Source organism: Xiphophorus maculatus, chromosome 21 (genome assembly GCF_002775205.1).
Source record: "Xiphophorus maculatus strain JP 163 A chromosome 21, X_maculatus-5.0-male, whole genome shotgun sequence".
Classification (NCBI taxonomy): Eukaryota; Metazoa; Chordata; class Actinopteri; order Cyprinodontiformes; family Poeciliidae; genus Xiphophorus; species Xiphophorus maculatus.
The window spans coordinates 301,087-325,412 of NC_036463.1; the positions used below are offsets into that span (position 1 = coordinate 301,087).

The 24,326-nt window shown below is 38.2% G+C and overlaps 2 protein-coding genes across 3 annotated transcripts in view; both read right to left on the reverse strand.

The window, feature by feature from the left end:
• The window catches only part of abcd3 (ATP binding cassette subfamily D member 3), a 29,519-nt gene extending 17,675 nt beyond the window's left edge, over nucleotides 1-11,844 (reverse strand). The window contains exons 1-10 of the mRNA XM_023326531.1: nucleotides 11,665-11,844; nucleotides 9,536-9,572; nucleotides 8,784-8,882; nucleotides 8,259-8,347; nucleotides 7,219-7,288; nucleotides 5,573-5,670; nucleotides 3,533-3,656; nucleotides 2,585-2,641; nucleotides 717-859; nucleotides 551-620 (exon numbers count right to left, since the gene is read on the reverse strand). Coding sequence (XP_023182299.1) covers nucleotides 551-620; nucleotides 717-859; nucleotides 2,585-2,641; nucleotides 3,533-3,656; nucleotides 5,573-5,670; nucleotides 7,219-7,288; nucleotides 8,259-8,347; nucleotides 8,784-8,882; nucleotides 9,536-9,572; nucleotides 11,665-11,774 — 897 coding nt within the window. The 5' untranslated portion in view covers nucleotides 11,775-11,844. The remainder of the gene's footprint in view (nucleotides 1-550; nucleotides 621-716; nucleotides 860-2,584; nucleotides 2,642-3,532; nucleotides 3,657-5,572; nucleotides 5,671-7,218; nucleotides 7,289-8,258; nucleotides 8,348-8,783; nucleotides 8,883-9,535; nucleotides 9,573-11,664) is intronic.
• An 11,467-nt stretch (nucleotides 11,845-23,311) lies between these two features.
• Nucleotides 23,312-24,326, reverse strand: part of cubn (cubilin) — a 180,556-nt gene continuing 179,541 nt past the window's right edge. For both annotated transcript variants that reach the window (XM_023326227.1, XM_023326226.1), the window contains one exon: nucleotides 23,312-23,883. In XM_023326227.1, the coding sequence (XP_023181995.1) occupies nucleotides 23,776-23,883 (108 nt within the window). In that variant the 3' untranslated portion in view covers nucleotides 23,312-23,775. The remainder of the gene's footprint in view (nucleotides 23,884-24,326) is intronic.

A 24,326-nucleotide genomic window follows, 5' to 3' on the forward strand; every position in this document is an offset into this window, starting at 1 on the left:
TACAAATATTTTCAATGGACTGAATAATAATGAGGTACAGCTACTGGGATCAGAATGTAAATATTACTATATGCTCAGATCTTAATTGCTTAACTGTCTTTCTCTCCTAGATGAAGCAACTACTACTGATATTTTAACATAGGAAGTACTCCAGGGTCATTGCTGCTGTGCTTTTTGTGGGTCTGTTCTAATTTCTCAAACTCCCAGTCAGTCCTGGCTGGTGGCTCCTCACACTGAGCAGGGTTCTGGCTCTGCTGAAAGTTTTAAAAATGGTAAAGAAGTCGTTCCAATCTCAATGCTAAGATTTGGTCTTCTAATGTTTTTAATCATTAGAAGACCAACCCTTTTTGGGTTTTGAAACAGAATTTGAATGCATGTCATTATTACTAAGATTAAATAGTGATGTATGTAACTGAATCTGTTTTTTGGATTTATCAGTTTTATAACTCAAGAGCATAAATTTGATCTGTTTGTCTTGTAAATTGCCTTGAGATGCCATGTGTGGGAACTCTATAAATACACTGAACTGAATTGTTAAGATATCACTTACAAGTTTCTTGAATGTTGAATAAATTGTCTGCTTTTCCCTCAAGTTTCCATTATAGAAGGCAATCTCCTCACTAAATAGGAAACATCAATGGAGATAAAGTGTCATTTACCCATAAATTTGTTGTGCAGTTTTCACACCTTGATCGGATCCTAGTAGCTGTGCTCACCTGTTAGTGATAAGGCGTGAGTTCACATAGCGGTACTCTCCCTCATAGCGCTGCTCAGTCACTGTCATCTTTCCTATGGGCCTCCTCAGTCTGGTCAGGAACAGGCCTGAGATCAGCAGGTAAGCCATCATGATTGCTGGGCCCTATTTACAGAAGGGAGAAACAAATTTATTGCCAATTTAGGGGACAAAAACCATGGGGTGTCTTCTTTAATAAAAGAAGAAAAGATTTCAGAGATGAAAAAACATGTCAAGACGTGTTTTTCCGAGCCGCATTTAAGAGCAAAATGACCACTAAGACGCTCATGCCACTTTTACACCAGTGTGGCAGCAACGGATACATGCTGGTGGAGACATGATGCTGGTGGAGACATGATGCTGGTGGAGACATGATGCTGCTGTGCAGAGCTGTGCAGGTGTGTATTAGAATCATGGAAGCAAACCAGCAAAAGGAAAAGAACTTTGCACAGTTTCTCCCCCCCAAGCTAACCGAGTGAGTTGAGTAATGATTTTGAATGCAGTAAATTTTAGATAAATGATGTCTAGCCAATGACAATATATCACATTAAGCTTGTTAACAAAAATAGGCTACTAGTATTATCTTTGTTCAAAAGTGAGTTGTACTGGTTACATTTACTTGAGAAACGTTTTGAGAAAGGTACATAGAGTAGATTTCCTGTAACGTACTTTTTTTTAGTAGAATTAGTAGATAAACGTGTGCTGTCTACCAATGTGAAACACATAGAATATACGTATGAAAGGCTTTGGTGCATCAAGATTCTCTACCGATTTACCTGGTACTAAGATGTTCTGATGAAGGACTTTTAGTGTATCAACATGTGCTATCTCCATATTTTCGAACGGTAGCATATCCTGATGAAGGGGTTTTAGTGCACCAACATGTGTTACCGCTATATTTTGCAATGATATTCAAATGAAGGAATCTGGTATAGCAAAATGTGCTACCCATATGTTTACCAGGTAGGATATTTTGATGGAATTTTGGTATCACCATGTGCATAAAATACACATGCTATCATGTATATTTTATAAAGGTGGAACTCTAATTCTACCTTTATAAAATACACATTTGGGGGTATTTGGGGTTATAGTGCATCTAATTGTACTAGCTTTAGGTACACTATTCTCATGAATGATTTTATGAGAATACCCGCATTTACATGAACAGGTATTTTTAAATGGGGATTCAGGTGCTTTTTTTTAGAAAGGTTTTTGTCATTCACATATTTTTCTCAAATGCTACTTATCACTGCTAAGTGCCACTTAAAACACATCACTTAAAGAATGATTTGATTATTATATTTAAAATTGACACTAACTGCTAAGGTATTTTGTATGTAAACGTGACGGTAGCGATTTTCCAAGGGTAGCACCGACCAATAAACATATATCTAGATGTGCTGTGGTTGGAAAATCTGTCAAGGCAGCACAGATTATCAAAACATGGGCCCTTGCTGCAAGTGTTTGTGTTTGTGATGATGTAAAGCACTTTGAAATGCCTTGCTGCTGAAATGTGCTATACAAATAAAATTTGATTGATTGATTGATCAATTAACTTTATATTCAAAAATACTTTATTGATCCCAAAGGGAAATTTACTCAATTAATAATTTGCATTCAAAAATCTTATGCAACATTATATGTGAACACCACAGAACATCCAATCAATCTCAGTCAAACTTCTTCAACTGCAGATCAGTGTTTCAGAAGAAACAGCCTTCATGAGCCCTACATATAATAAATAAGGTCAACGAGAATTTCAACAAATAAATAAAAATACAGAAACAGATAAATGGGAAACAATGGTTTGCAAAACCAGTGGCTTGGTACGTGAGTAAATCTGCCTACCTGAGCTCCAATGGCGCTGGCCAGCTTAAAGATGTACAGAAAAATATCTAACAGAGGCTGGAGGACAAAGACAGAAAGCAAAATTTGATTCATTGTAGAAAAATAAACCCTGCAAATGCAAATATTTAGATGCAGTCTATTGGAAGGATGCAATCTGATAGGACAAAATGCTGAACAGCCCTACTTTCACACTACCTACTCTGGTAGTCAGAAGAATTGACAAGCAACAGTAAGCTTAATGCTGCCAGGTAGTGATGTGAACAGGTACTGCTTTACTTTCATTTCCTGACTACAACCTGCTTTTTTCACACATTTAGTACAATGTGCACACTGTAATGCAGCTAATAATAGGGTTCTTGCCAATGGCTTTCTAAAGGCTGCTGTATGATGAGGAGGACAGCACAAGCTCAAGAGCAAATCTGCCTCAAGACATTAAGTGACAGTGGAAGCAAAAATGTAACTGACTGAGGACGTGTGTGTGAGACTATTCAATTTTGACACTGAAGAAAAGTCAGAATTAAACAGGAGGAAGATGAACATAGAAATCAATGACTTCCGGTAGGCAACTGTATTTTTTTTCTTTTTTAAGCAGCAGTGTTCAAGGATTGTAAGTAAGAAGCATCTACTGCACAATTTTGTGTATGTTAACAGTACATATAGAATAGAATAGGATAGGATATTTCACAATAGTTAAGGTAATGCTGTGCTAAGGTAATTCTGTGTAAATATTCCATTACAACATGGTATTCTTGTGGCTTATAGACAACTGCAGTGTATATATGTGTTTTTTAAGTGAGTGAGTGAGAATTCTACTTAGTTGCACTCAATAGTCTAGAAGTTACAATATGCACGGTTAGGTGTGATGTTCTCTTATTTACAGCAGTCTGTAGACTGATGGCAACATGCTGGATTATTTCTTCTAAAATTATGTACGTTACAAGAACATACCTTGCTGAGGTTGGAGTATAGATCAACTACACTGTTGCAGAACTTCTCCACATCTTGTGTCAGTAACTGGTCTGCATTGGCAATTCGGTTGTCCAAGTTTCCCATTTTGTAGTAAGTGAAACCTCTGAAGAGGGAGAGAACAGTTACATTTTAACATCAGCAGACACACTGAATTACAATCCTCTTTTCTTTTGAATGAAGCCCCTTCTGCAAACCTCTTAAAAACTATTGAATGCCAGTGGGGTCAATTCACATTACTTTGACATATATACTACGCGTAAACAAAATGTAAAGTATGTGATGTTTATGAAATGAATAAATGTCAAAATGTGTAAGCATGTATGCATGTCTTTTCTGCACAACTTTACGTCCTGGCAGTCCGGTCTCTACTCATTGACTCTTTTTGATGCTAGGCTGAATTTCTTTAAGAAAGAGAGGGAGAGCATCCCATTTTTCAATGCTTTAATAACCCAGCATTGAAAGACGCTCTCTGTACACTGTTCTTGAGCTAATCTGAAGGCCACCTGATGTTTGAAGGTCTGTAGTGATTGACTGCAGAAAGTTGGTGACCTCTTCGCACTATGCGCTTCAGCATCGGCTGATCGTCAGTTTCCGTGGCCTACCACTTCTTGGCTGAGTTGCTATCGTTCCCAAACACTTCAATTTTTTCATAATACAGCTAACAGTTGACTGTGGAATATTTAGGAGGGAGGAAATTCCACAACTGGATTTATTGCACAGTTCATCCTATCACAGTTTCACACTGGAATTCACTGAGATCCTGAGAGCGACCCATTCTTTCACAAATGTTTGGAAAGACAGTCAGCATGTCTAGGTGATTAATTTTATACACCTGTGGCCATGAAAGTGATTGGAACACCTGATTCCGAAAATTTGGATGGGTGAGCAAATACTTTTGGCAATATAGTGTATGTTCACACACACATTACCCTGCTCGCATTCCATAACCTTGCAGATATGTATGTTAAAGGTGCTTTCGGTTACCGTATTTTCCGCACTATAAGGCACACCTAAAAACCTTCAATTTTCTCAAAAGCTGAGAGTGCGCCTTATATATGGACCAATATTGAGCCACAACAGGTCTCGCAACTACGGTAAGCAACCGCCGACTTCGTTTTCCCCCGTAGAAGAAGAAGCGCGTAGTGCACGCTGGGTTTTGTGTAAAGACCCCAAAATGGCTCCTATTAAGAGACGCAGAGTTTAAGCTCAAGGCGATCAGTCACGCAGTAGAACACGGGAATAGAGCAGCAGCGAGAGAATTTAACACGAACAAATCAATGGTTACAGCGGAAGTGGATATATATTGTGATTGCACTAACGTTTGATTTACCGTAACAGTATCAGACTGTTTTTTATGTGTTTATTGAATTGAGGAAAAGTTCCCCTCCACTATATGTTATACTTTGCTGTTGTTAAAAGATAAACTGTGTCACAAAAATACCATGTCACTTACTTTACCTCGGGGAAAATAATAAAACAGCTGTTTATTCATTTTGGGAATGAACAGAGTTTTCAGAACGCTGGTTTGTAATCTATCAATAAAGTTTGACTGACCTGACTGTTTTGTTGACATTCCCTTTAGCGCAGCTCCATCTAATGGATGCATAACGTAACCCCAGCCTCTACTGTAGCATCTATTCTATGCGCCTTATAATGCGGTGCGCCTTATATATGAAAAAAGTTTTCAAATAGGCCATTCATTGAAGGTGCGCCTTATAATGTGGTGCGCTTTATAGTGTGGAAAATACGGTACTTTGTTGTTCTCAGTTGGAGTTGAATAACCAAAGTGATATAACTTCTGTGTTGTTTTTCTTACACATAAACTTACCAGAACCACTTCAACTTTTTTAATTACCACTACTAGCTAACCAAGAAAATGAGTGGGTTGAACTTTACTATATAAAACTAATATGCCTACAAAATTATGTGCATGTGAGAATGCCTACATTTCAAAGCACAACATGCTATAATTAAAACGCTTACTTTAAAAAAAATAACATTAAATAGTGCTGGACTTACTGAAGGTACTGGTCATACAGCTTCTTTGTGAGCCTCTCACGGAACCTCAACTTTAGCTCATTTAGGCCCAACTTCAAGAAGTTGTTCACCAGAGCTATCTGTAATGGCCCAATCATACATCATTAGGCAAGGCAAGGATATTTATATACTTCCATTAATTCATCAAATAAATATGTGCTTTACAGAAAAAGTAAAAAACAGAGACAAGAGACATTAAATACAACTAAATAACAGCAAAGTTGAAGCAACACATACAGATAAACCTTTGATCTTTGTGGGTAAGTTGTAGTCATCAGTATTTTCAGTCCTGGTTAAAAAAACCAATAGTTTCTACACATCTCAGGCTTTTTAGGTTGTTTGTTCCAGAACAGAGGAACACAGAAATTAAATTCTGCCTCACCTTGTTTAGTTCTTCGAACACTGAGTAAGCAGGTCTCCTAAGACCTGAAGACACTGAAACTCATTATGGCCAAACCATGTTCTGTCAACATTTTATTATGCAGATTTTGAAGATTCACATCATAGGTTAATGGATACCGAAAAATTGACTTGCTCAATTTTGCAAAAAGGTTTTTGTTAAGTTTAACAATATGTTAAAACAGAATGTAGTATCTGATCTTTACTCAGACACATAACCACCAAGTGACACAGAGTAATGGTAGTTTTACAAAAACATTTCAAAGAGGTGCCAGTTCAGTTCAGTGTCCTGCTTGTTTTGCAGCCAGGCATTTCAAACACCCCAAAACAACGTAAAATACATAGACAATGATAAAAACATACAAAGAATGCAATCAGCAATTCATAAATATATAAGATGGAATTTAAAACTAACAACTAACTTTATTCAATAGTGGATAGCAACGTGGATCAATGGTATAGTAAGGGATACCACATACAGAGACTATGGCCTTAAATGTCCAGATTTGATTCCTGACCAAGGGCCATTTCCAGCATGTCTTCCACCATCTTATCACACCATTTATGACTAAAGGCCACTACCACAAAATGTAATGAGTAAATAAATAAAAAATACAAGTGATTACACTTTTTTGAGTCTAAAGAGAAGTTAAAATTCATTCATCAGCAGAAGGAATTATTATATAATAACTTTAGGTTGACAACGGTTTATTTGAGCAGCTCTTTTTTCCCGGGGTTGTTTGTTTAACTGTTTTACAACCTACAACCACAACGATGCTAAAGAACACAAATTGGGTGAATTTATTGGATATTGTTCAACCACACTTTGTAATACTCAAAAATATTGTGGCATAATTCAGATTACATGTTAGAGTTAAGCTAAAGATTGAACTTTACTGGCACACACCGGGGTCAAAGTCTGCTCATTTTGACTATTAATGATCTATTAATAATAATAATAATAATAATGCCTACATTATTAGGCATTATTTAGAAGTTCTGAATAATGAGAAGTTTTATATGAACTTCTCTCGGTTTTATAAACTGTAGAGTTTCTAAAAGTTTTACAAACTTTATAAAAGTTTTATAAGTTTATATATTTATATAAAGGAAAAAAAACCTTCCAACAATTAATAGTAATAAATTCATATAAAACATAAGAGACTGGAGCCATTTTATATCAAACTTTAAGACAAATAAGAGAATTAAAGTTTTCAAAACAAACTTACAACTGGCATGAATTTAATAAAGCTGAACAAGAAGATCTTGAAGTCTTTAGTTGAGCGCCCAATGATGGCACTGGAAATGAGAACATGCAGAGATAAGCAAATATATATAGGAAGAAGGAAATATCTAGACACAGGGGAAAAGTTAGTTGTTTTTTTTCTAATATATTTAATAAATCTGTTCATGAAAATTTTCAGAACTACAGTAGACTGGCTCACATCAGAAATCAAACATAATTTTGTCTCTGTCAGCCTGGGAATCTACTCTTCTTTAACAGCTATGATTTGTTATTGGGACATCATGTTATGTGTACATGCTTCCCTCTTGGGCTAATCCTTAAAAAGAAGTCTCTTTTCACTGACAATACACTCATCTCCATGTTACAACTAGTCCTGGCAGGATGGCATTATCACATGACTTGAGGGCAGTATGAAACATATTGTCCTCTTTGGAACCACTAGTTCAATCAGATTTCCTGATGAGCTTGGAGGTTAGCTTCTAACATTAAACCCCATGGCAAAATTTTGGGATGACGTCGTTCTCTGGTTTCGAGCTGGGCACAAATCAAACCTGCGCTTTCTGGGAGATCTTGAGACTGCTTAAACAACCATAGTACCGTGGAGAAAAGAGACAACATTTCTCCAGTCTAAGTTTCTCTACATTGGCTGACTGATGATCTTGAGATCCTTCTGCTCACCTACAAAGTGCTTCAAGGCCTGGCTTCTTCCTACATTCCAGATGTTGAACATATTGATTCCCAGGTTCTTTTCCCAGCTACATCAGCATTTTCCTTTTAATTAAATCTGCCCCATGCATCAAGACTGATATTTTATATTTGTTTTAGTATTAACAGCTTCCTGCTACAGCAATCTGGTCAGCCTTGTCTGTTTTTAAAGTCACTGTAAACCCTGTAACTATACTGTGTGACTTATTAATTCATAGCTTGTAACTGATGAACCTGTAGCTGACTGAGGGTCAGCATGAAACCAAGATGCACTTCTGAGGCTAAGAGCTGGAAAAACAAGCCTCAAGCCATGCTAACCTTTCAATCATGGTACCGTTTTGGATCATCCACACGTCACAATAGGTCCTGGCCACCAACATGGAGGCAATGAGCAGAAGGTAAGCAGTCTGTGGTGACAAAATAGGAGAAGAGTGAGTGTTCACGTATGCCATTCAAACGTCTTATCTTTCAGAACTTGGCTCACGTAGGATCTACCTCAGAGTTCAGATAAAAACATTACAACAGAACTTATGAAGCTAATGTTTCTGGGTCAAAGAGCATCGCTATCTGTACAGTCATGAGGACATCAGTGCAGGGTCACAAAGAGGGCTGGTGCCTATGTCCAGCAGTCACTGGGCGATATGTCATCATTAGGTCAAAAAAAAAAACAATTACAAAGTCATTGAAAAGAAAACTGAGAAAAGGACATAATCTGTCTTAAGTACTAAAGGTCCAGGTATTACTGAGGTCACAGATAAGACAGGACTTTGTCTTGGAGGTTGTTTGCAAATTTTATTATGGCTTGTATTATGGCTAATATCACAGCATTCAGATGAAACAAACCTCCATGCAGAAAACACGTGGCACCATGATGTGAAGAATTCGAAGAATTCGAAGAAAGAAAACCTTATCCACGGCTGTTTTGTCTTTTTTTCCATCTTTCTATATTAAATAGACATAAGAAATTATATTTAGTGATAAATTAATTTTAACTATTCATACAATTGCCAGCAAAAATATGAGTGACTATGTCACGGGCTCCTCAGTCAATTGTTTCTGTTTGTTGCAAAAATGTTACAAGCATTTAAGGACTTCACTATTGGCATGCATCATCCTTCAGTCATTCCAGATCATCTGTGCAGGATAAAGCCTTGTAATGAACCTGCTTTACCACAAACTTCCAGTTGGATTGAGGTCTGGCATGTTTGCTGGTCATCGATCTGATTTTCCTACATAAAAATTGTTCTTTCCTCAGCAGAAATGGTTACATCATCACCAAACCTGTTTTGTTTCAAGAAAAAAGTAACACTATAATGTCACCATGTGATTTTATTGTTGTGGAAGTGACTCTGACTTCCTATTCCATCATATTATTTTCCACTGAAAATAAGGAATCATCACTGACTTCCATTTTCAGCCAATCTGCCTTCAGATTACGTTTTTCCACAAGCAGAAACTATTGTATTTGCCCCATTGTTTTTTATTTGTGCTGTTCTGAATTTTTACATTTCAGGAATTCGTCTTTGCTTCAAATCAAAACAATTGACTGAGTAGTGATCCATCTTTTCCCCCTGGGGAGCCTTGCTGAGGCTTACCTCTGTGTTCAGTAGTAGTTGGGAAGTTCCTTTAAGACTGGGAACAAATGAAAAAACATAATCAATAATACAGTTTTCCTGAAAACATTAATGGGAGGAACCATTCTTATTTATTAAAATAGTTCCTGATACAGACTGGGAAAATGAAAAGGTAAAGTTGCAAAGGAAAGTAACACTTTCTCATCCATCTTAGAAAAAATGCTCTTTTCACTTTGGAGAAAAGGAAAGCACAGCACATCCCAGGCTGTAATTGGTCGAGGGTGGAAGGAGCATTTTGTCAGATGACTCTCTGAGGGTTTAGGAGGAAAGTCCATCATAAGACATTAAACAGCCAAACCCCGCCTTGAGGGTCCAGGGTGCCAGAGGTGGATAAGTTTTGTTTGGAGATGCTGAAGGGATTCACATTGTAGATTATCAGAATGAGTTGGAGAGTCACCAGGGAGGGTATTTGAGTTTCCCTACCGGACCTGTCAACTCAAACCTTGATTTCATAAGGAGGGATGGATGAACAAGTCAGAAAAAAACGTCAGTGTTTTAAAAAGTGTCAATGAAGTGGTTTTACACTGTTTCTGGCACAGTTTAGGTGCACTACCATGAAGGCCAAATCCGAGCTAATTTAAAAACATTTTATGATATTTATGCTAATTTCCCCTTTTCCCTCATATTGTGGAATTTCAACTTTTATATTTTAGTAGAAGAAACCTGACTGCTTAAGAAGCCCCCATTGCAAACTCCTGCATGTTAAATGGGCTTTTTAAATTCTTCAATTAAACCACTGAGATTTGTTTTCATACTTCAGGGTAAACCTGTTCCAGCTCTGTCAGTGTGTTCAGATTAGGAGATATGCTGTGGTTAGGCCTTTGAACAGGGTATTTAGACATTTTTTATTTTGAAAAATCAATTAAACAGCTGCAGCTGATCCAGAATGCTGCTGCTTGCGTTCTCACTAAAACCAGGAAGATAGAGCACAAAACACGTTTTAAAGTCCCTCCACTGGCTCCCTGTAGCTCAGAGAATAGACTTTAAAATACTGTTGTTAGTTTATAAATCACTGAACGGCTTAGCACCACAATACATTCAAGATCTGCTGTTGTTGTATCAACCTTCTAGACCTCTCAGGTTCTGGTTCTGGTCTGCTCTGCATCCCCAGAACCAGAACCAAACTAGGAGAAGCAGCTTTCAGCATCTATGCACCACAAATTTGGAACAAACTTCCAGAAAACTGTAAAACAGCTGAAACACTGACTTTCCTTTAAATCTTGACTAAAAACCCACCTGTTTAGGATTGTATTTAAAACGTAATCAATTACAAATTTAATGATGGAACTTGACTTAATGCTGTGTTTTGATTGTTGATTCTATGTTGCATTGTGTTTCTGTGTTTGTTATGATGTAAAGCACTTTGAAATGCCTTGCTGCTGAAATGTGCTATACAAATAAAATTTGATTGATTGAACTTTCAGGGTTTCATCATTTACTTCCAGGAAGACTCATGCAGGTTTCTATTTAACTCCATCAGTCATTCATTCAGTTCAGAACATTTTTAAGGCCTCAGTAGCACAAATGTCATAAAGTCACAGAAAAGACTGAATAAGTGAAGCTCTGCAGAAAGTAGGCACGTTATTACACATGGAAAAATTACCTCAACTTGAAATTCTAGGCGAAAAACAGAAATTGTTAAAAGAAAATTTGTAAACCATTTATAAAAGCTCGGACGTAAAAAAGAATGATCTAAATCGGCAGCTACGCAGTTACCTCACATCTTCTACATCACTAGCTAAACCAAATGCTAGTTTGAGTCAAACACTGCTTAAGACCAGCTCCAAATGATTTATAACCCGCAAAAACAGAGACGGTCTTCATGACGTCTCAGTTAACCTGCCAATGGGAGTTTCACTGATATACCAGAAGGAGAAGTCCCGGCCAAGTTTAGTCCTTCTAAATAATGACTTTTAAGAGAAGCGCTAACATGGTGTAATATTGCTGGTATGAGTTATGGGTTAGATTAGTGTAGAACCTATGTAAAAAGGTTCCTTCTCCCATGGAACAGGTTGACATGAGAAATGTCTCAGCAGCCTGTCGCTGTCTCGAAATTGTTAGCACAAACAATCTAACAAAGAACCACTGACCTGTGTTTTTTGCGCGTTTGACTTCGGTGTCTTAGCAGGTACAAAAGCAGCAAGCCGCCGCCTGCTAAGCAGGAGTTTTTCGCTGTTAGATATTTACTGAAAGTCGCCATGTTTGTGACACAACGACCGGTTTGGTTCGTTTCACCTGTCACCGACTAGAGCGACCTACTGTCCTGAGGGAGAAGCGCATGCGCACTGCTTCTGTATTTTATTGGCAGACCGGTCCATTTACTGCCACCTACCGGACTGGAGTATGGCGATAAACACATACAGATACACAGTATATTTCATGGGAGATCTCTACAATACACAGACGGAGTAAGTTTAGGACCCTAAGACTGTATACAGTCTTGGGAGTTGTGGTTTTCTTTTTTTATTTTAAAATAAAATCTGTAAAATTTACTGTAAAAATTGGAAAATATTAACAGTTACAGACTGTAACATCCAAAATATATTACCCTAGAGAGTACACTGAATCACCATAATTCAAGAAGCTTAAATTTCATATTACTTTTACAGGTATGAAATGTAGAAAACACATTAATTCATTGACATTTTTAAAAATTGTGAAATTTATAGAAGCATACTGTAACATTGCCAGTAGTTAATTACCAAAATTTACCATGCTAATCAGCAAAAAGATAAATTGCTGATGTTTATATTTCCAATGTAAAACTGTAAACCAGACTGCTAAAATCATTTTTACAAGAATAAAATGTTGATATGTTTTAGTTTAATATAATTCTCTTTTATATATTTTTTATAACATGCATTCATTTAATTTACTTATTCCATACATGTTCTTAAAAACAACAAATAATCAGTAGGACAAGAGAAATCATGTGCATACATAAACCAGAACAAAATAATTAGCTCACTACTTTTCTGTTTGAAAAATAGTAGGAAGACATGAACACTTTTTACTGACTCAATAATGACATTTGTAACTAAAAACAAATTTTTAATTACAAATTAAAACTTGTATTCATATGAATACCTGTTGTATTCTGTGTTAACACCCTTTAATTTTATGCAGTCAGGACACATTTGTTAATTTTTAGTGAATATCATGAATTTTGTTTTGCTCAGATTAATGATGACGTATTCATATCAAACCAGCTTTTAATTTTAATTAATTATGATGCAACAGTACCCCAAAATTGTTGCAGATTCTCACCAGAAGCTGAAATATTTGAACCATCAACAAACAAAATAAATCTTAGGAATGGTGACACCTTGCATCTCATTAATGTAGAAAATGAACAAATTGGGACCCAACACTGACCCTTGAGGATCACCACACACAATGCCAAAACATGAGACGCAAATTCTCCCATTTTTGCAAATTGTTTCCTATTCTTGATGTAACTTTTCATCCAATTTAGTGCACTCCCCTGATTCCCACATTGTTTCAATTTGCTGATTAAAATGTTGTGATTTATAGTATCAAATGTTTTTTGAGATAAATGAATGCACCTACAGCAAATGTATTTATTTAGTAATTCAGTAATCTCCTCAATAAGTTCAATTAGTGCATGTCATATTGATTCTTTACTTCTACTTGAGTAGAAACTGTTTTTTAATCTATTTGTCCTTGACTTTATTGCCATGAAAAGCCTCCCTCAGGGGTGGAGTTTGAAGAGGTGGTGGCCAGAGTGTGAAGGGTCCTTAATGATGCAGAAGGCTCTTCTTGCCATCCACTAATGCCATTTACAGCAATTTCTGAGCTCTATTAAGTGTTTGACTGCTGCTGTCGCTAGTCTGGTGGAGAGGGGTGCTCTGTGGGGCTGGAGTTTGGCTCGGGACAGGTTTGAGGATCTCTCAAACCTGTGTTTTGATGAGGGAATGACTCTTCATGAACATGGAATTATAACATGATATAAAGCCCAAACCTAAGCAATTGATGATATACACTTCAAGTAGGGGCTGTCTACTTTTTAAATAGAGAAGTGCCTTGGTGTTCTTTGGGTTTTAATGTTCATGATATTGTTTTTTATTGCTTTTGGACTGTAATATTAGAGCAGACTTTTTCTACATTGAGTTTGTCTTGTGTCACCTATTCTGAATGAGCGGTCCAAAAAAGTAAAAAGTTGTAAAGAGAAACATGTTTCTTCAAAATAGGAGGAGGGAAGGATAAAGACAGAAAATTCCCTGGACAAACAGGTCTTCATCTGATGATTTTTGCTTGTGTTTATTGTCTGGTTGCAGAGAGGATCCCACCAGTCAACAGCAAATTCCTGTTTAAGAACTTCTGAAATGACATCGCCTGGTTAAAGTTCCAGTCTCCTGAGTGCTGCACCATGTCTGTATGGTTACTCTACTGGTCTTAAGCTTGGACCCAATAACTCAGACAGTCTTGAAAGGCAAATTAGAAGTAAGACGTGGTTCATTTCACAGTAGCAAACAATGCCAGATGACTAATTGTATTTGTACAAAGCTTATACATTTTCTGGCTTTGTCGATAATGAAGAACCCTGTCAGTGTTGGAGTTACTGTGATGACTGATTGAGAAGAATCTGAGTGTGCTGGAGAAGACATAAGAAGTCAAAGTCAAAAACTTTAAGAAACTCAGAATTCATGAGAGCAAGGTATCTGGGATCTGTCTCAGGGAGCTAACTGCTCTTTAAGGTCCTCCTGATGAGTCCTAATGAGGAATGTGCATCTGCTGACCAAACCCTGGAAGGAAGGAGGACTAGAGAAACGCCAAAGCAATGTGCATATCACCATCATGGAAAGACATGGTGGTTATCACTGACAGACTGAAAATGTAGCTGATATTGAGAAGTCTATTACGTAGGACAACATTTTCTGATTGTCTTCCTTCATCGAACTGTGACCATATTTCGATTTAAAGTAACACAAATGTATATCCATAAAACTGGAATAACACTAACCTAATCTAGAACTGTCATAGTTGACAGTAGCTAAATGCTTTAGATTGAAACACTGTATACAACAGACTGTATTTTTGGGATTATTGAAAGTCATGGCGCATCAAAAGTGTCAGGTTAAACTAAGGGAGTCTACAATGTCTCTGCTGTTCTGAGGCTTGGTATTCCTTGTTGCTGTACAGTCTCTTAATTCATCTTAGAGGTAAATTTAATTTAGCCTTCTCTCATTTAGGAGAGCACATTTAGTCATGTGCTCTGCTTCTGAGGCGCATGACACACTTGTGATTTTAGCCTTTTGAGACCATGTATGTTTCTCAGTCAGCTGCTGCAGGTTGGAGCAGAATGCATCTTGTTCATTGGGCCTTCACTGCTCTTCTGGGAATAGGGTCATTTGGTTTTTGTTATGCTGGACCTATTCATGCACAGTGTAAAGTGGACTGGTAAGAATGTGTATATTTTCAATTATTACTTGTCTATTACTGAAATATGGAAATACTTTCCTTTGTTAGTGTTTTGTTGATCTTAAAAGAAAGGCTTTAAAATATTCCTAAAAATGCTTAAAAATAATTAGTGGCATTTGTGATATGTTAGGCAACAAGCATTACATTTATTGCTTGCTACAAGTTTATGTGTATACACATTTTCAGAAGCACTTCAATTCAAAGCGCTCTATTTGATTAAAAGGAAAGTAACACAAGAAATAAGAACGCAAAAATAAAAAAAACAGGATGATCAATGGAATACAAATTAAGATGTTCCAGATAATAATAACCAAATTCAGCTTTAAAAAACCCCCAGGTTTTTAGACTTGAATGAAAAATACTTTGAGTTTTGCAGTTTTTGTGGTTGCAGTTTTATGAAAGTTTGCTGCTGATTAGAAGAGTATAAAAACTGAATGCAGCTTCTTCATGTTTGGCTCAGGTTCAGAAAAAAAACTGCTGAGACAACTAATGTTAAAAACAAAACATCTCACAATTCAATTTCCTGTTTTGAATAAAACTCTGTTAGTTAAAGAAATGCTAATATAATTATCTGATTTTCCCAAGTCAGTCTTCTAATCTGTATTAACTAATTATTCATTTATTGTCTATGAAATCTGTTACTGGTTTTAAGTCTAAATATTTTACAACATCCTCCCCGCCCCCAGTGAACAACGGTTCATTACTAAAAAATATTTCTAAACAATTTCTAGAGGATATATAAGCTGAACTATCTGCCTCAGAAGGCTTCCTGAAGAAGCGGACAGCACAGGAATGTGTCAGTTCATCTCTTCCAGTTCTGTGCCTCTGCCTATCTTCCACGTCTGCCTTGAAGCATTGTTGTCTCCAAAAAGGACCACTTTTCCTACTTTTAATGAAGTAGGTTTGGCTAGCTGACACTTGTGGACAGATTTAGGTTCATGAGGTCAGTCTTTTGCCAGCAATTCCAGAAGCTTAACATGGTACTTCCATCTACGACCAATGTCCTTTCTCATCATTTTGATTTGCTGGGATTGGTGTCTCACTGCAGAGTGACCTAAGTTCAGGAATAGTAAGATCTTGTATTTCAGTCACTGTTTGCAACAAATGGTTTCCACGTCTGAGCCGTGCTGAATATCCAGTGCAGAGCATTCATGGAATCTGTCCACATTTTGAGTTGACCTTTTCCCATGTTCAACGGATGAGGAGGTTATTTCTCTGTTTTGCTCCTACTGAAGCTTTCATAAGCTCCAAGCATGACAGCAACATTTTCTTTAGTGGAGCTACTCTTGTTTTCGATATACAAAGCCTTGTACTGCTTCTCCATCTTTGTTTTGTCCTTGTAGATAAGAACAGCTCCATAAGCACAGGCATCACCGAAACCCTGTAGTTTCAATGTCTGTGGGTTTGACTGAATTTCAACTTTGTAGCACCTTGGAACGGTCAACAGGTGGAGTCCTGACAGCTCTTCACACCATTCACTCCATTTTTTAGTCAAATCCAGGGGCAACTCTTCATCCCAACCACTTCCCATCTCCCACAACTCTTGGAAGGCATTTTAGGCATTTTACTCTGATGGTGAATGGAGAGAGGAAACCAATGGGATCAAAGATACAAGCTGATATCTTCAATACACTCCTTTTGTGTTCTCTTTGTCCTTACAAATGTCCAACAGTCTTTTTAGGTCAAAGACACAATCTGTCATGTTCTGTGTTTTTCTGTGTATTTATTTAGAGTTTTCTGTGTCCCTGAGTCTTCGTGTTGTCCTGTCCTCCCTTTGATTACTCCCAGGTGTTTCTCATTCCCTGATTACCCCCCTGTGTATTCAGTGTCACCTGTGTGTCTGTGTCTTTGTCCGGTCCTCATCTAATGTGCGCTCAAGTCCTTTGTGTGTCCAGTCGAAATATCAGTTTGCTACCGACATTGAGCCCTGGCTTCCACTCAGTCGTGCTGCCTGTGTTTTTGGACTGTTTCTGGATTTTGTTCATTAAATCTTCATTATTCATCTAATCTGGTTCCATCTGCGTCTGCCTCACCACCTACACCGCACCGTTCCTGACACAATCATCTTCTTCTGACCTCCATACAAGACTCAGCACCTTCAATAAGTTTCCAGTGGCATCTGTCTCTACTGTCTTCCAAACCACACTCCTTCCACTTGTCTCTCAGTTCTCTAGAATTTATCACTCACTTGCACAAGTTCATGTTGTCATGTGACTGGATCTCATTTGCTGTTGTGGTTATTGAGAGTGCTTTCTTAAGTCAGGTGAACTGGTAGATAAAATCATCAACGAACAATGATTCTCTCAATGCTGTCACTGTAGGAGGTTTTTCACCCTCATATTGTTTGATGTACTATCTTACCATTGTAGCCAACAGGGAAGAACTTGGTGAGACTCCAAACACCACTCTGTTCATTCTCATAATTCACAGCTGATCCTTGTACTATTTAGTAGGAGGCCCTTGAAACCATAGAAACTTCACAGCATCTTTGTCCTTTTCTGAAAGAGCTATCTGAAGGAAAACCCAACTAGACTGAAAGACATCAAAGCAGTTGATCATTGTTAAGAAGTTTTTAACAGTTGAAATATAGCTTTTTCAAAGTGAACTTTTTGATTAATTCTGATGAATTTGTGGTAGATTGGCCTGCAATTTCGCATTAGGGTCTAGGAGAACAATAAGTGGTCTAAAAGTCAAAGAAAAGTTGAATCATTTAATTTATAACAGAATTTTAGAATAACAGCACTGAACTATTATAACTATTATTATGAACTTATTTTCTGCAGGTACTTTGGGATACCATGTAGAGTGGTTTATGAATCACTTGTTTCACAAATTAAGAAATGGACAACATCTAGCTGCATGGCAGGGGGACAGAGGTGCCTGTACAAGGTGTGTGTCTTTCTGTCACATGCCACACTCTAGAGTTTTTTATAAACTATTACAACAATGCTTTTCTGTAAATGAAAAATATTCTTCTCTTCCTGGAAGAATAATTTTGGTGATAAAACTGAACTAAACCAACATGCTGTTCTGTTTTTCTACAGCTTCAGTCAGCCTCTGTCCATTTTATAACTGCCAAGCATACCAGTCCTGATGAGAGGTATGTGGAGGACATCAACTTCAGATTGGTTTCCTATCAGTTCTTTGGATCTTGTCATGTTACAGTAAGTTTTCACTAGTAAACTAGTAAAAGACAAATACAAACCTTGTGGTTTGGGTTAATTTCTCTTCTGTGTCTTTGTCTCTGAAAATGTTTGAGCTTTTAAGATAGGCACCAGATTAAACCTAGAGAATGGATGTGTGTATGGACAGACTTTGACCTTTGTCTTCAATGCAGTTTAATCTTAAAGGGGCAATATTATATATTTTCCAGGCACATAGTGCCATTGTATAGCACAATCACGTAACTATGTTCAGTTGTTATTAAAAAATTATTAGGAGTACATGTTTGTTGACAAACAGTTGAAACCAGAAGTTTACATAAAAAGACATGCTGTGGGGATTTGAGTTTTTCCATGTGTTTATTTTAGGTTCCTGTGTCTTTTGAGTCTCCGTGTTGTCCTGTCTACCCCTTGATTGTTCCCAGGTGTGGCTTGTTCCCTGATATCACCCTGTGTGTATTTAATCCCACCGTTGTTCCTTGTTCCTCGTCGGGTCCTTGTTTAATCTGTTGTCTTGTCTGCTGTCAGATTTCTAGTGTTTCCAGTTGCTAAGAGTTTTTGAGCCTTGGCCTTCTCGCTCAATCTGTGCTGCCTGAATTTTCGGATTTTGTATTTCGGACATCATTAAAATCATCATTTTCCTCACACCTACTTGGGTCCTCTGCGTCTGTCTCACCACCTCATACTGCATCTCATGACAGAAGGACCTGGCCAAGTGTAACTACGGTGAGGTACACTAAAGGGAACATCAACATGGACCAAGCACTTTGGGATGAATTGACCACAACAATAAAGGACTATGTGGAGATTGTGCCAGAACCGTACTTTGCTCTTAGGGGTCTTGGGGTTTCCATCTGACTCCTCTTAGTCCTGGAGGGCTGGTCCACCCATCTCTCGTCCCTCGAGTTGGTTGAGCTGCAGCTGGAGGCAGAGTGGGAACGCCAGACAGCTCTAGCTGTCATGGCTGGCGACCCTCTGCCTCCAAAACCGAATATTCCATACTTCCGCTCCACTACCCCAGCTTTCAGCCACATCTCCAGCGTCCACCTCAGCTCCAGCTGCAGTCTCTCCACCTCACGCTGCCAGCCCACCTTCAGCCACCGCTGTCTCCTCGCCTCCAGCCACAGTTCCCATGGTGATGGGGTTCCAGGCGGCCAGGCTGGCACCTGACCGACAGGCCGCACAGCTGGTGGCATGGCCAGCCCCTGTAAGTGGGTGTTCTTCCTCTCCCTCTGATTCTCCTGAGCCCTCTCCCTGTAGTGCCTCCTCGTCGGCCCCCATTGACTCCTTGTCGCCCCCCAGTGCCTCCTTGTCGCCTCCCAGTTTCTCCTCGTCACCTCCCAGTGCCTCCTTGTCGCCCCTTAGTGACTCCTCGATGCCCCCAGTGCCTCCTCGTCGCCCCCCAGTGAATCCTCGTTGCCCCTCCTTCCAGTGCTGCCTCCAAGTCTTCTCCCAGTGCTCTCTCCGAGTCTCCTCCTCGCCCCCTAGTGCCCTCCGAGTCCCCTCGTCGCCCCCTAGAGCCTCCTCGTCACACCTGAGGGCCTCGTCGTCTCCCCCTAGAGCCTCCAGAGCTCCCTCTGAGTCTCCACCTCCCAGAACCCCTTCCGAGCCATTTGCCGGCCCTCCAGAACCATCTGCCGGCGCCCTGCGCCGACGTCACCCGCCAGACCAGCCTCTAGCGGTCCCCCTCCTGCACCGCTGTCCAAGGCCCGAGCTGCTCCGTCGTCAGCCTCCAGACCTTCCCCAAGGGGTACGCTGCCTTCGCCGCCGACGTCCGCCAGACCTCCCACAATGGGTCGCTCTCTGCACCTTTGGCCACTGGACTGTTCACGCCGGGCCCCGCCCGGTTTGTGCTTTTCTGTTGTGGACTAATTTTATTTTTGCCCCTCCGCCCACTCTGGTTGGGTTGTTTTTTTGTTTGTTTTTGACTCTGGCCCCCCGTCCAGTGCCCCTCCGCCAACCTTGTTGTGTTTTTTGGACTATCGGGGCGTCTTGGAGTCGCCCTTGAGGGGGGAGGAGATACTGTGAGGATTTGAGTTTTTCCGTGTGTTTATTTTAGGTTCCTGTGTCTTCGTCATTTTCCTCACACCTACTTGGGTCCTTTGAGTCTGCCTCACCACCTCATACCATACCTTATGACGCATGCATTTTAAACACCGTCTGTTGTGAAATCAAAACAAACTTGTCCAGTTTCAGGTTAAGTAGGCTTACTGAAAATGTTTCTATTTGCTATATGCCAGAATAACAAGAGAGAATTTTCTAAGGCAATTTTTATTACTTTCTTCAAAGTCAAATGTTTAAGCATACCAAGATTACTATGCCTTAAATCAATTTGGGACATTTGACCATATGCTGCTTGCTTTTCTTTTCATACTCATCCTAGCATATAGGCTGAGGATGGTATACTAGAATGAACATAACAAAGAGATGCTCCGAGGTGCCGAGATAAGGATGGAGAGTTCCTCCGAAGGCCTTTTTGATGTTCTCTTTTGTAGTCTAAAAGTTGTGGGATTAATTCCAGATTCCTCATTTTACTATTGCGATAGGCACTCAATCCTAAATTGCCTAACAATCTGCAAGTTGTAGAAATTACTGGGTGTATGTGTGAGTGAAAGTGACTCCAGTGTAAAGCTCGCTGAGTGACTGATTTGACAAAAAACGTGCTATAAATTGTAAGTTTGTAACTCTGTATGTCTAGGCGATGTCCATCTCTGAGACCTGGTATGCTATGAAAGACCATGGCACCAACTACTGCAACCTTTATAATCTTATAGAAGGTAAGATTGAATAACAGAATGCAGATAAAATCCACTGAATTGTTCTAGTAAAAATTCACAATTTCCAGTTAATGATTTATATAGGAGTCTAATTTTGACAGACAGCAATTGTCCTGGCTATATTGTCCATGACAAAAACTTAGCCTATATTCAGGTCAGTTCATCTCAGAAATATTCATGTAACATTAGTTATCAGCTGAATCATCTATCTCAAGTCATAAATACTATGATGGAATTATACATAATTAAATGTAATTTAATTATGTATAATTAAATTACACATCTTGTCTCCTTATCTTGGGATATTTTTTATCCGTAAACCTCCAAAACATATTCAAGGTGCAATTTTTGTTTCAACCAAAACTAAACATAATTTATGTTGTTCTTATAAGCTCCACTTGACATGTAAAAGGTTTTCTATCTTATAGTTGCATCGAGTGACTATCTTTACAACAACAGTAGGCAGTTAATTATGTGGAGTCAGGAACTTAGCATGCATGAGGCGTCAGAACAAAGAAATCCCTATTATCTCTGGGAAACTTTCAACGGAAAGTGTGACCAGTATGGCCTCCAACAAACTGGGATTCTGAGAAGACAGAGTAGACACAAAAACAGACACACTGATCCAGGAGTACTTTAAACTTTTTATGTTGCTTAGAGTTTTTTTTCATGAAGACATGTTTGTGTATGTATATACACTATGTGTGTACATACAGTACATATACAAGGGGGTCAGATAGTGTTTAAGTGACACAAATAATATTCTTTAAAAAACAAATTTAGGTCTTCTAGCCATTGTTTTGGTATGAAAGGAAACATATCATTTGATATGATTGTTGTCCAAAGCCTGCTGGAGTGCCAGGTTTCACAGACACAAATTTATGTTATACTGACTAATAATATACCCAAATGGTAGTTTTTCAGAGATGTTAGTCTAAATTTAAAAAGTTGTTCCATTACCTAACTTAAGCTTTTGTACGTATATTTCTATATGTATTTTCTTCTATGGATAAATGTCCACAATATTCTTTGTCATTTTGTCATCAGGAAGTCATCTTACTCAATCCAGAGGGTACAAGGAGGTCACCAGTGAGTTCCTGTGTACTCAGCGTTCCACTGCAAACTGCACAGTCTATTGACTGAACATCTACAATTATCAAAGACAACAACAATCACAGAGAAACCTGAATTATTGTTTAGACATCCACATGTGTTTATAGTTGCTAAAAATATTAGTAATTAGAAATTGCGAATGCTGTGAAGAACTGAGAAATTTATTTATATTTAAATGAGCAAAAAACAAACAAAAAACTCCAAACATTTTAGTATGGACAGAGGTGTGTCTCTGGAGAGATCACTGGTTTCTGGCATCCTTCATTTGAATCTTTAAGATTATTTAAATGTTAGTGCTCTTAACCTTAGTTTGTTACTGTGATCTTTTTCCAAAGCTCATAATGCAGCACTTGATAGTAGACCTGGCTCAGTAATTGGCATGGAGGGGCAATGCATATGTGTCACACCATACCAATGTTGATAACTCACATGGCTGAGGAAACAATCTGTGTATGGGCAGGTTGATAAGATGGGAACTGCAATGGATCAAATGTTAAGGGAAGGGTGGGAGTCAACAAATTTGAAAGAACAGCCCTGTGGGGGGATTAAACAGGCATTATATGTACTTTGCAATACATTTAGAACAATATTCTAAAAGATGAAAAACAAAATCTTTCAGAATTTTTTTGTCTATGAACCTCAACAACAGCATCAACATCAAGAAAGTTGACATTTTTTGACAATTTACTCTTCATATTTAAGCCTTGTTGCAAGGGATCAATTTAGATTTGGTTTGATTTAGTAATTAAATAAAACTATGATAAAACCACTACATACTTGTCAAAGCTGTTTTTAAAGATGTGTTAATTAAGGCTGCGTCAACATTTCATAAGGAACACGTCACTAAGGTTAAAACACTGTTCACATGTCCACATCAGCCTGAAAATGTCAGCTTAATAAACAGCTAGAGTCAGTTTTGGTCATTACCAGTTTGTGATGTGAATCTGAGGAAAAACTGTCCTAGTTGTCAGACAGTCTTTGGTGGATTTACCAGTTTGCTTTGGGTCATAGTTACAAATTTTCCAAGACAGCCTTTGGTACTTTCAAATTTACAAATACAATTTTCACTTTCACACATCTCATGAAAGTTCATATTGTGCAATCTCTCTCTTTTACAGGTACTTACTTCAAATTTTATCATCAATTCTCAATTTTGTATCTGACTTTGAGGTAAATACTGATAAGCTCATGGTAATAAGGCATTTTACCATTTCATGTAGATACTGAAAGTAAAAGTCTAACTGTAGATTTAAGGCTATATTTATTCAGTTGGCTTCAAAACGTTCACAGACTGATACATTCCTGTTATCATACTCTTGAGTCTGAGCTGACATATGGCATGCAGGGTAGAGTACAACATCATTTCATGATAACCCTGTCCTGTATAACCATTTCCAATAATCTCTGAGTTCAATCGATTCCAGTACAATAAGAGGAAATGTCAAGTTTTGCAAGCATTGAGTGTGAATTTGATTTCAACCCCACAAATAAAAATCAATGTTTACTTCTGTAAACAGATTTGCAGAAGTAATCAATGTTTGACCATAATATATTCATAAAAGTCCAACTTAAAGAATAATGCAATAATTTTAATAATACAGTTCATTACACTGAAATATGTTTTCACCAATTTCATAATGCTTTAGTGTTTTCAATATGATTAATATGTCTGTTGTGTGCATGTTAACATCAAAACAATATTTGTTTTTCAGCTGCCCCAAGTGAGTCTAAAGCCTGATGGCAAGATGGAGTACTGGCCTTGGAAAACAATATAAACGTGGTTGGAGGAGGCTCTGAAAGGAGCAATGTTGGTTTCCTGAAACAAACACAGAAAGGAGACAAGGATGTGGGATAGGATTAATATTTACTAGACAGACAATCTATCTATATCTATATATATATATATATATATATAATTTATTTATTAATACATTTATACCAGTTTAAATTTATAAAAGTGTAATTTGATCAGAAGATCAAATTAAACTTTTTTAAATGTGTGACATATGTTGCACAAGTTAGCACACAGAGTAATTACCACCGTCCACAGACTTTGACAAACAGGACTGCACGTGTCGACACAGTGGCAGCAGCTCTGTGCTGCCTAAAGGTATGCCTGTTTAAAACTCAGCAAAGTGGACAGCTGGTGCCTATTTCCAGGGCAAGAGGTGGATACACAACGTCCTAAATCATTGCGTAATTTTTCCTTTAATTATTAGATGCTCACCTATCCTGTTTTTTGTCATAATCACATGCATG